This window comes from Styela clava, chromosome 13 (genome assembly GCF_964204865.1).
Source record: "Styela clava chromosome 13, kaStyClav1.hap1.2, whole genome shotgun sequence".
Lineage (NCBI taxonomy): Eukaryota > Metazoa > Chordata > Ascidiacea > Stolidobranchia > Styelidae > Styela > Styela clava.
In genome coordinates this window covers 3,502,877-3,515,177 of record NC_135262.1, presented here as the reverse complement: position 1 = coordinate 3,515,177, position 12,301 = coordinate 3,502,877, and the positions used below count along the sequence as shown (strand labels likewise).

The 12,301-nt window shown below is 35.8% G+C and overlaps 2 protein-coding genes across 3 annotated transcripts; one reads left to right on the top strand and one right to left on the bottom strand.

Annotated features, from left to right (window-relative positions):
- The first annotated feature begins 1,276 nt into the window (after positions 1-1,276).
- LOC120333180 (filamin-B-like) lies at positions 1,277-8,453 on the top strand. 2 transcript variants are annotated; one of them, XM_039400549.2, is made up of 7 exons: positions 1,277-1,413; positions 2,219-2,331; positions 3,504-3,657; positions 5,257-5,394; positions 6,032-6,138; positions 6,360-6,468; positions 7,672-8,453. In XM_039400549.2, the coding sequence occupies exons 1-7, from the start codon at positions 1,353-1,355 to the stop codon at positions 7,857-7,859; spliced, it is 870 nt and encodes a 289-aa protein (XP_039256483.2). In that variant the 5' UTR covers positions 1,277-1,352; the 3' UTR covers positions 7,860-8,453. The 2 variants fall into 2 exon arrangements, with proteins under 2 accessions (XP_039256483.2, XP_039256484.2); XM_039400550.2 differs by lacking the exons at positions 1,277-1,413; positions 2,219-2,331 and adding an exon at positions 3,282-3,351.
- A 171-nt stretch (positions 8,454-8,624) lies between these two features.
- LOC120333192 (uncharacterized) lies at positions 8,625-11,038 on the bottom strand. Its single transcript, XM_039400562.2, has 2 exons — positions 10,789-11,038; positions 8,625-9,987 (listed from the first exon to the last, which is right to left on the bottom strand). The coding sequence occupies exons 1-2, from the start codon at positions 10,981-10,983 to the stop codon at positions 9,787-9,789; spliced, it is 396 nt and encodes a 131-aa protein (XP_039256496.2). The 5' UTR covers positions 10,984-11,038; the 3' UTR covers positions 8,625-9,786.
- Positions 11,039-12,301: the final 1,263 nt, after the last annotated feature.

The window sequence follows — 12,301 nt, the reverse complement described above, 5'->3', positions numbered from 1 at the left end:
ATTTCATGTCCAAAAATAAGAAGGCTTCGCTGGGACAGCACCATCGTTCAACACCGAAGAGTAAGAACAACATGCAAACAAGAATAAATGTAACTTTGTTAATTTTTGTTATTTCACCTTGGTGCAATTCCGATATCGCTTACAAACCTGCAAACACGCTAAATATATTGACGACGATATGCTATAAAAACATTTCTGCAATGAAAACATAACCAATACAAAAGAAAGGAAAACGATTGGGATTGAATTTGATTAGAGCGAATTTGCGATATTTTTCATCACGTTTGAGACGTAAAAACTCAAAAGTAAACGAAAGAATCGCCCTTGAATTAGACCGAATGTGAAGACCTCCAATGTGACCCGAAAAAGGTCTTAGAGTCGTAGTTATGTAAGAATAAATAACGTTTTCAAGTAACGCAATCATTTTATTCAGCATATAACATTATCAGTTTTTTACTGATTAAACGAAAGAATCCCTTTGAATGGGACCGAGAGTAAACGCCTTCAAGTCTTATTAAGCGCTTCACACTGTGACCCGAAAAAAGGGCTCAAAGTAGTAATTATTTAAGAATAAATACCTTTTTAGATAACTCAATGGGTTTTTTCAGAATAATATAATCAGTTTTTTACATTTTAGATAAAATTTCTGCTGGTTGAACCTAATATTCTTATCCCGCTAACGGAGTTCTGATGTAGCCGCACACAAAAACAAAAGGAGATAAATCGTAAAAGAAAATATCGCTCAAATTTATTTTTACCTTCATGAAACAAAGTAGCGAAAGCGAGGAACTCATTTCACCCAAGGATAATAGTGCTAAGGTGACGTCGGAGACGAGTTTTTCGCACCTTTTTATGCTAAACGATTTAACAGCTGTAGCATAAATATAACAGTGATTGACTGAATGGTCTTGTTATACATACTTCAGTTGAACAAATGTTTCGTGTTAAAATGCAGCTTAGATTTGCGTAAGAACCATTGGATGTGAACTCAATTATTTTATAGTTAAGATAACTTAAATGCGAAATAATGCTATCTGATGCTTATTTGTAGAAACGATAATATGTTGTTACAATGTGATAAAAGTTTAAACTAATTTTGCACAATATTATAGTACAAACTGCCAATCTAGGAATGGTTGAGAAGGACGACAATTATTCTCCAATGGCAAAGGAAATAGGAAAGCAGTCGGTATAAAATAATGTGTTGCGAATGGTATGAAAGTATAGAAAAAATATAATGTCATAATTAGACAAACGTAAAATCATAATAATGAGCTATTCTGTTTTTTATTATAGTATAAGTATTCTATTTTGTTGACTAGTTATTCTAATTGAGCTCAAGTTTTCTTAAAATGCCAAAAACTTTCCATCACAGAACAGATTTGAAAACTTGGTTGAACGGTGACAAAAAAGGTATGTTTTTTTTATTTCTCAGTACAAGTTGGACAGGTGTGCCGATTATGAATATAGAATTAAAGACGCTCCAGAAGTATGTGTACCAACATGGAGGTAACTTATTGTGTTGGCCTACTTTAAATCAAGTTGTGCAAGGGGACGGAAGTATATTCACTTCGCCAACACAGACAGTTACTCGAATCGGTGCACACACTACGGGAGTACCAAAACACATTTGTGTTAGTGTGCAGCAGGACTCTTGAATTGCTTTACAATACTTTCAGCAATACCCAGTGGCGGGATTCAAGGGGCAAAAGGGTTACGCGAAAGGTCCATTCCTGGAAGGTCGTGATATGAGCAAACCCGTTGTTTTTTTTTGTTTTATTTGAGTTGAAACTTGTAGCGAGTTTGATGTAAATGAGAACCCCACTACTGTGAAGATACTTTGGCTTGAGAAATACCCCCTCCCCGTTTGATGAAAATGAGAATCCCACCACTGTAAAGATACTGGGGCTCTTGCCTATGACTCGTGACCCCCCCCCCCCCCCCCCATTTAGAGGCTTTTAGCACTTATGGGCCACCCTGTTCATCGTTCGGGTGTTCTTTATAGTGTTATTTTGAGTTGTAGATTCCAAATCTCATTATGTTCAAATGAGAACCCCACCGCTGTGAATATACTGTGGCTCGTGCCCCTACCCATTCGGAGACTTAAGCCTTAGAACTTATGGCCCCTTTTTATTATTCCAAAGATCTTTATAGTGTTATTTTGATTTGTAGATTCAATAGTAAATTTCAATTTCCAATTCTTTTATTATCACTACAGAATGTTCGATGGAGAACATCACAGCGACCGTTACTCGACCAACAGGAAAAACGAAAGTGATACCAATCTATGAAAATGGAAACAACACATACAGTCTTGGGTTTTTGCCGAAGGTAAGATTACTGGTGAATAAAAATTATAAAGAAGCCGGATCTTTTGTACAGAAGCCTCCAACCCATCCCTCCTGTAAAAAAATTAAAAACACTCCCGCCAATAGGTAATTATCAAGTTATGGTTTAGGTTAGGAATGCACATTGCGGAGGAAATTCAAATTTTTATTCATTAATTTATTCTTAACTTAAACTGGATAATTACTGATTTCTTACTTTAAACGTGTTGGTGGTGTTTTTACCGAATGTCACATTTCTGCACAAATGGGGTTTCTATAAAAGATCCGATTATTGGATGGATGAAAATGATGAAAAAAAAACCAATTCAGATGATAAGGTTGAGCACTGTGAATAAATTGCCGGAATCTAGTTTCAATCATAAAATTGTTTATTTCTAACGCCAGCGAACTTTGAGCGCAAAAACGTTGGAGTCAGTAAGGCTAGCATCGCAGGTTTAAATAAAAATCTTGGGATTCCTATTCTTTATAGAATATAATAAATTGGTGTTGTAATGCCAATTGCACAAGATTCGACACCACAAAAAAAGTGTTCTTTTAAGTGTAGGTTGCTGCATCTCTGTAGCCTTGATCAGCGTGACGTTGAAAACCCGTCACATAACTTCACCTTTGATGGAATCGAAAATTTTTTTAAAATTAGATTTATATAAAAATCACTAATTAAAATAGCAACTTTTATCACGCACGCCTACGTCTGGGGAAATTCCATCTGTTTTCTTACCCAATTGTTTTCATTTTGTTCTCTATTTTATTAAGTGTAATAACCGCTTTAATTAATTCCTCGGGACGTGAAAATGACACAGAGTTATCAGGAGAGTCGAGTCGCGTTTTTGTGTCGAGCTCGTCTGTGTGTGTTGTTGTGATGTCGCTTTCAGATGATATGTCTTATTGGGCACGGGTTGGTACATCCTTTTGGTATTATTCTATGATTGTTCTCGTTTCGTGATATGGTCGCAGACGAATGTTGTGGATTTCTACTTTTATTGCAGTAGAGCGCGTTAAAAATGTAAAAGTAGGAAAAACCAGCGAAATTTTTAGAGGGGCGATGATTGAAAATTGTTCATTTTCCTAAGTTACAGCTATTACCTTTCTCTCTTTAATATACTAGGTTCTTTCAGAAAATTTCATTCAGACATAAAATTATACACATTTTTTTAGGAAGCCGGTATACACAAAATAAACGTCCAAGTGCAAGGACAACACGTTGCAGGCAGTCCATACCAAGTCACTGTGAAAGACCACAGTAAAGGCGGACCAGAAAAAGTTCTTGTATACGGCCCCGGACTACACGAAGCTGTTGCAAACGAAAAAGGTAACTTGCAATTTGTTGTTTGTTTTGTATGTTAGTACAAGTGTGAGCGAGATGGCATGGTGAAGCGTTAAATTTACTGCTGTGATAGCATTGCTTAGTTAAAGCCTGTTCTAAACCTTAACACCTAACCTGGGGCGTACTAGAGATGGAACGAAATGACTCCGGTACGACGAACTACAATAAGTTTTGGCCGATTTTATGGTAATAACAATTAAACAAAAAAAAAATATCTTTTATAGCCTTTAATAACAGTTTTTATTGTGCTTTTTTCATTTATCATACAACAAATTTTTTTTTAAATATACAATTGTTATTACTATGAAGTCGGGCGAAATTTTTATTGTTTCCAAATTTAGCGGGTGGTTTTTAATTTGCTATTAAAGATAAAACTATTTCTAACTTATACAAATGTGTTATGTATTTGACTGACTAACTGCACCGGCATATACCTCACCATAGGAATATTTAAATGCAATTATATTCAAGTTAGAAATTAAAGTGTTATGTCACATCTCACAATTAGGTGTATTTGAAATTTCAAGAGGTGTATTCACCCCCTATAGAGACATCACTAAGTCTGGATATGTCGTATAAAATGCAAAAAAAATAGCAATATTTATGAGTTAGCTCAATGACCCAAGCTTTAGACTTATATTTGATGAAATTGTTTGCGTAAAATCTGTAGTACAAATCCCGGGTCTTCTAATGTAAAAATGTGAGCTTTAAGAAAACACTCCCATCAAGTTTTTAAATAACAAATTTGAAATTATCCAGTTGGTGTTAGGAATGATTTTAAAATTTGAATTCTTTGTGCAATCTTAATTTTATAACCCTAACTGGATAATTACATAATTTCTTATTTTGAGCGTTTGCGAGGGCTTTGTACAAAATATCCAAATTAGTAATGCAGATTGAGACGGAAATTTAATTTTTGAATCATTCCAAATTCGAACCCCAATCACAACTAAGTAATTTGTTATTTTAGAGCAGGGTGGTCCAAGGTTGTAGGCTCCGCGGGCCACAAAATTATTTTGGCATTCGTCGCGGGCCACAATAGTACCAATAATGGGTAAACAGTGCAATATAAAACAAGCACTTCTATTGTGTATACACATAGGTATCAGGCATTTTCAACCTAGGCTAATGGAATCCGCATTCGATTTTTAGTTTTCCATTTTGCCTATTTTTTTAGCATATATCCACAACCAAAACGATAGAAATCTAGGTAACAATTTAGACTGCCCATCACATCTTCAACTTTGGTAGTTGCTTCAGCTAGCCATCATACTAGTCAATTAAGTCACAGTGGTGATATAACAACAATATGTCAAACGATTTTTCTGATTTATTTTATGAGAAGCAATTTAAAATACGATATTTTGATTACTCTTCGAATGCGGCACGGGCCACAGATGATGAAGCGGCGGGTCACATGTGGCCCGCGGGCCTGGGTATGGATCACCCTGTTTTAGAGCATGGCGAGGGTGTTTTCCTCAAATTCCACATTTTTGAATCTCACAATTTTGCATCAGGTGCGGAAGGTTTGTACAATAGACCCTTCCGTATTGCTTCAATAATTCCTGTATTCTTATATTTCAGCGAAATTTGAAATTTGGACTGCACAAGCGGGCGGAGGAAAACTAGCGATAACAGTAGAAGGGCCATCAAAACCCGACATCAATTATGTAGACAGGAAAGATGGCTCAAGTTCTGTTTCTTATGTTGTCACAGAACCAGGTAAGTTGATAAATTATTGATCCGTTAGATGGTGCTGAAAAGTCGAATTTAATTGGAAAAAAATCGAAATCGTTAACTCTTTTGCTACGGAAAAATGACTTCAACTTAGAAGAAAAAGTCATGCAATTCTGAAATCTCTATTTTTGATGGTTGGCTTAAATATTCGGATATTAGCATAAGAGTTTTTTTTGAAAAAAAGCAATATTTTTGTTCTGGCCAAGGGCACGAGATTTAGAAAGGTTACTTAGCAGTTGTTTAGTGTAACGGTAAGACTACTAAACATTCGGCCAGCCGTGATAAAAAGGCTTTCACTAAAAACGATGAAAAAATGATAAAACTTATTCTTATTGCATACCAGGTTTCAGTTCGGACGGATCAGTGTGCCACCTAACAGGCAAAATTTAGTTTTTTCGAGAACTACCTCGCATATTTTTCCTGGTCGTATTGATGCAAACAGTTTCAAGACTCGCTTCGATCGATATTTACTAACACATATTTCTACGCTATAGATATTTATTATCTGTATCTTTTGAGCATTTCAGTGACCGCTCACATCTTCACCCTGATATCAATCTCCTTACCTTCTGAATTTTCTTTTTCCAAAAAAAAAAATAATAATTGGAATTTTTGTTTTCAGGTCAGTATGAAGTCGGCGTAAAATTTGATGAAGAGCATGTACCAGGCAGTCCGTTTAATGTGAATGCAACAGGAATTGGAACCGGTCCCACATTTCCCAGAGTTCAAGTAACTATTGAGTTTATACGACATATTTATACGCCATTCTCTCAAACAGCTTTGCACTTTTTAGTCACTATTAGTTTTGGGTGTTATACCCAAAACGTTTGCAAAATTGATTATCAACCTCGAAATTAAGGTTAATGCAAGGGTAACCTAAACGAACCTTGAATTCATAACACTAGCACGTAACTCTCTTCTATACTGAATACTGAACTCCTATTCTGTAGATTTTACGTGGGAAATCCGAGCCATCCAAAGTGAAGACATCTGGCAACGGGGTTATCAGTGGAAAAGTCGGGGAAGAATGCCTCTTCAAAGTTAATTGCTCAGGTGCAGGTAGGTCGATTCCGAATATTGTGCTGTCTTTCTTTCTCTATCTGAGAAGTCTTTAAAGTTTAGTTCTGCGTAAGGTGTGTTACCCGTATACTCTTTAAAAGAGTTAATTAGGAGATGTCTAGCAAAACGAGATTTCGTTTTTTGCACAACGGGAATATCAATAAAAAAAATCGAATCGCGTGTGAGATGTGCAAATGCATGCAAATTCAATATTTTCTGTCAAATCGCTTCTGGTTCCGTCTTACTGAGGCTGACGCATTGTCACATAATAATCACCATAATTGACTCACCCCATGTATAATTCAAACTGACGACTAGTAGAAACTAATGTATGAGTCGCTATTTATCCGCTTGCTAATGAATCTATAATATTAAGAATTTCGGTCACCAGTAGGTGTGCCAATCAAGGCTCGTGCCACGGGCGCGGTTCGCGCAAAACTCATGAAAATTTTTAATTGTAAAATGTTTCAATAGAATAATTTTAAATTGGAAATAACTGAACCTTGTGTGTATTTTTATTTAAATAATTACGTGCAAGTATCTTATTTCAATAACAGCCATTAAAAATTGTCCACCAACGGTCAAGCGGGCGCATTTCTGAAATTCGTCATGGGCGATATTTTACGTATAGATAGGTCAGTGTCGGTCACAGAGTGAAAATTGTACAGGTAACTCGTTCGTTGTGCCAACTTTCTCCCGATTTCGCCGTCAACTCAATATTAAAAATACCGGCGCTCCAGAAATGTGTGTACCAATATGGAGGTAACTATTTTTGTTCGCCTACTTTACAAGTTGTGTAAAGGGACTAAAACCTGTAATAGAACTAAAATAAGGAAAATCGGAATAAAATTATGGCCTAACCCTAACCTGGCACACACACTACGGGGTACAGAAAAGTGTACCGGTAATTCGTTTGTTGTTGCGTTCTTCCAAGTTTGCCGTCAGCTCAATATTAGAAAAACCCCACAAATAAATCAAGATATTGTATCCTCACTATAATTGTGTGAAAAATTAAAACTGACAAGTAAAATACAGACAAACTAGCTCTTTATACAAGAATATAAAAGACTTTTAAATAGTACCGAAAGCTCCAAATTTAACATAACAAACTTTTTCTCGCTGGGGAGAAAATTATTTCAGGAGTGACTATAGCGTATAATAGAGTATTATTGTGCGTGCGAATAATTGCGTTTACTTATTTAGGTTCAAACATGCTGGTTGTTGGGATAGTTGGACCGGTTGGACCATGCGAAGATATCTTTGTGACGCACAATGACAATCGGTGTTATAACGTTAAATACGTTCCCAAGGAAACGGGAGAGTTTACGGTCATTGTAAAATGGGGAGAAGAAAATGTGCCTGGAAGCCCATTTAAAGTTCAAATTTCATAAAGGCAAAAACTTTTAACGAAAACTATTTATTTTTCGACTTTTGCAATAGTATTGAGCACATGACCAGTGATAGAAAGCTCTATGAAAACTTTAAAAAGTATAATAGCTGTCATTTAAGAAAACGCTTAGGTATATAGTAGATATTGCGAGCGTACGCACTGTGGATGATCAATTTGGCAAGGGACAATTTTAAATCCTTGTACAGCGGTGGTAGACTTCGAGTGGAAACTTTCCTCAGCAAAACTTATACAATTTCTATACATTGAAATTGGAGCTCAAATTCAAACTAAACGATATCTTTAAATTTCAATAACACTAAGAGCCTGAAATATCATACCACACCTGAACATCTTGAGAAATTTTGCTTTCCATTTCACATTTTTTTTGGACGTCAGGAAGTATGCGCACCAAGATGGCGCACAACCTGAACTCAGGTTGTGTAGCAGGTTAGGGTTCAGGTTAGGCGACATCTTGGTGCGCATACTTCAGTAGTACCTTTTTTTGTATATTGTACAAAATTATCAAGTTATTATCTGTACCATAGAACATACTTTACGACATTGTGGTTTAAAATATATAATATGCAACAATTTATCTGAATATTGAAATATATTATGTACTGTTGTTTAAGCACCTACCTAATGGGATTTAATGAACAAGTTAGAAATATCAGTTCAAGCATCGTTTAACCCAGGGATGTTAACCTGCGGCCCCCAGGGAAAAATTGTGCGGCCCTCGGAAAAGTGCCAATTTTGAATGGTGTGTGGCCCGCTAAATGAGTTTTCAAATTTAATTTGTTACGCGCGAGTAATTTTAATCCCTTTGCGTTGCGAAACCTATACCTGTATCCAATTTATACGTATAACTATGCCTACGACTTTGCAATGCCTTAGCACTGGCTTGTGGAAACAACGCATGCTACTAGATCAATAACCAAAATTTTTGTACTTGCAACTACTAGATAGCCCCTGTTAAATTAAGATGCAGCCAGCGGTTTCACCCGGTTATTTCTGTCTGGTCCTCCTGCATTAAAGGCCGTACACCCCGAACCCAAGAGCAGTGAACGACTATCGATCTTTTCGTAGTTGTACTCACATACGTTTGAAGATTGGGACGCGTGTCTTCTAGTGAAAACCCGCAAATAATTACAGGGAAAATCGGTGAAATCTCAAAATTTTCAACAATCTTTATTTGTCTCATTGTAAGGGGTTATTAGTGTAGTAAACATTATCTAACAAAATGCAAACATGCAAAATATACAACATATGCCAACATGATAGAAATAATGATAATTGGAGTTGCCATTATGACCTTTCAATTGTAGCCTACATGAAACATTAGAATTAGGTTGCTAATTAAGGCACAAAGCTTGGCGTTTCCAAATACAATAGCCTCAACGCCAGTACTTTTTTGAATATTTTCATTTCTTCATGACAAATATGATTCAAATAACTAGGCATGCTGGCGATTATAAATGAAATAACAGACAGATACATACGCATTTGTAAAATATAGAAAAGAATTCAACTCATTTTAATTTTTCGATGAGATTGCCAGTCTTGGTCATTTGGGCAAAGCTAGTCAGTCATTCGTAAATTGTCTAAAAGGTTACGAAAATGTAAAACAAAAAATTAAGCATAAAATAAATTTTCGATTAAACTATTTAAAATGTAAAATTCTACTAGCAATGTTGTCAGTCTTGAATGGCTTTTAAAACAATTTAACACTTTCCAAGCGACGTTTAACTTTACCGCCAGTGACGTCAATGGTGGAAACGTTTGTGATGTCATATTTTACTATGACGTCATTCTAAAAATTTTAATCTAGCATCTCTATGATATTGCAAACCTGGGAAGACTAGAATAATTAGGTCTTAAATGTAACATTACTGCAGATGTAAACTGAATCCGGACTAGGTCTTTTCAGATCAATAATAACGCAAGCCTGGGTGAATATTGTCCGATACCATTGAAACTATACGATGTTTCGTTGGAGGTGGGGGAAGTCTTGTTTGATAAACTCTCTGCTGCAATCTAGCGGTATCCCATGCGATAGAGTAACGAGCTTCAGATAATTCGTCCGGTGTAAATGCAGCATTGGGATGTGGGCATTCTTCGAGTAAGCCGGTCTGAAATAAATAGAATTAAACTAAGAATAAATGCTGTTTTATGGCTTCCATATTTACAAGCGAAAATGCATACTGAAAGCGGAATCAAAAACAAGCGCGAAAATCGACAAGTTCGATTCAGACCTCTACCGAGTTGGAAATATTCAATCGAAAATATAGTTAAGGTGGTGTCTAATTTGTCAAACCAATGTTATTCACCACTGAGTAACGTCAAAACACTTCATAAAAAGAAATTGATCGAAGCATATATTTAGTTTATATACAAAGTCTTACAGGGAGCCATCACATAATTTGATTGTTTTTGCACTTTTTCATTCGTTGCCATTTAACCAAAGGATAATTTAAAAAATCTGATAAAATTAGTCAATACAATTTCATATTCTATTTAAGTTTGAAGTAAGCAACCATGTAAACTACGACCACTCAGTCGATACCGCCTGGTTACCGTTACGGTTTTCAAGCAAATAACGATTTTGCACACATTGGACTCACTCTAAGCCCATTATGGGCAAATCCGACCCGTAGGGTAATTCAATCTGACCCGCCTGATGCTGCCACGACCAAATTGAAATCAAATTCTGATGTTTTAGATAAAAATGACTCGAGTTTAGATTGCGATTAAATTTAGTTTTGGCACAATGGGTATTGCATTCCATCTTTGCGTTGTAATACTATATATATTGTTCATAAAATGTAATTTTTTACGTCACACTTTCATGGCCCGCCAGTTTGAGTGGGCAAATTTTTGGCCCCTTGTCATAAAAACCTCGCCCACTCCTGCTCTAAGCAATTACCACTTACCAATTTTTCTGCACAGTTTAAAATCGAAGCTTGTATATCCAGGAACCAATTTCCATAATCTTCTCTCTTTTCCATTCGATGTACATTGACCAATGTCCAAACTTCCGGGTGTGGTTCGTTCCGGTTCATCGATAAAGGCCCAAGACCAAGAGAACTTATTGAATGAGCATCACGGTTGCTACCACGACGTGACATATTGAAATATCGGTTTTAGTGTAACTGTTGTTAGCAAATTACAATAAAAAATGCATAAATATAAAGAGAAAACAATACAGAATATGTATAAAACTACCGTTTATCCGGACAGTACGGGCATAGGTCTAACAGACCAAGAGCAAGGGAAATTATGGATGTTACCGAGACGCTGCATATTGAAATTTCAGTGTTAGTGTAAGTGCTAATTACATGAATATAGCAATGTAAAATATAGCGTTTCGACGATTTAAAGATAGATAGGGAAAATTTTGGAATATTTTCAAAAAAATGCATTTGAAAATATTACAAAGAAATTTATATTTAAGTTGTTGCCGCCTGGCGCGACATATTGAAGTATCTGGTTGAATTTCTGTTAGATAGTTTCAATAAAAACTACATACAAATAGCAATGTAAATAAAGAGTGTCGATGGTTTGAAACCAGGAGTAAAAATCTTAACCATTAGAAAAAGAAATGTATTTGAAAATATTAAAAAAACGTTCCTATTAAGATGTTGCTGCCGCGACGCAACATACTGAAATATAGGTTCCAGTGTAATTTCTGTTAAATAGTTTCATTGAAAAAAACAAATAGGAAATGTCTGTTTAAGGACAGGAGGGACGATTCTTAAAATTTCCGAAAAAAAATATTAAAAAATTTCAACCTTTCAAGCTGGTATTTACGCGCAGTTTGAAGCAATGTTCACTGAAGAATATTGATTTCTAACATGAGTTTTCCTTATTTTCTCAAAACAGCTTTTTTATGTTACGTCCTTTGAGTTAAGTCCCTCGATCTGTAAGTATTTACTATTTTTTGGCATGGTGGCATGAATTTGAAACCGGAACTAAATCCGGAAATACCAATATAGTTGAGTCCAACAAACCCTGCATTCTCTTAAATGGCGAATATTTCTAACTTGCTTGCTAGCTTGCGTAGCCCTTTGATATATACAACCTGGTGTCGTAACGATTGCTCGCTAAGAACAACATTAAATAATACTACATTATTCTTCTAAATCTCGATTAGATACTAGAACCGCTGCAACCAGCTTTGGTTCCCTGTGGCTTCCTTACCCAGTAAAACTTGTTCTTGACTTTTGACTCTTGACTGTTTGCATACTGTTTGCATTGTATCCGTTTTCATCACTGGTTGGAAAAAATAAACTTGACTTTGACTAAACATTACAACCATCGCGCCTGGCCAATTTCAAGTAGAGATCCAGTACGAACGGTCACTGCGAAAGATAAAAGTGGAAAACATAAATAACATTCTTTAGAATAAATTATTTTTAAAAACGTTCTTGTTAAGCATTCTATTCC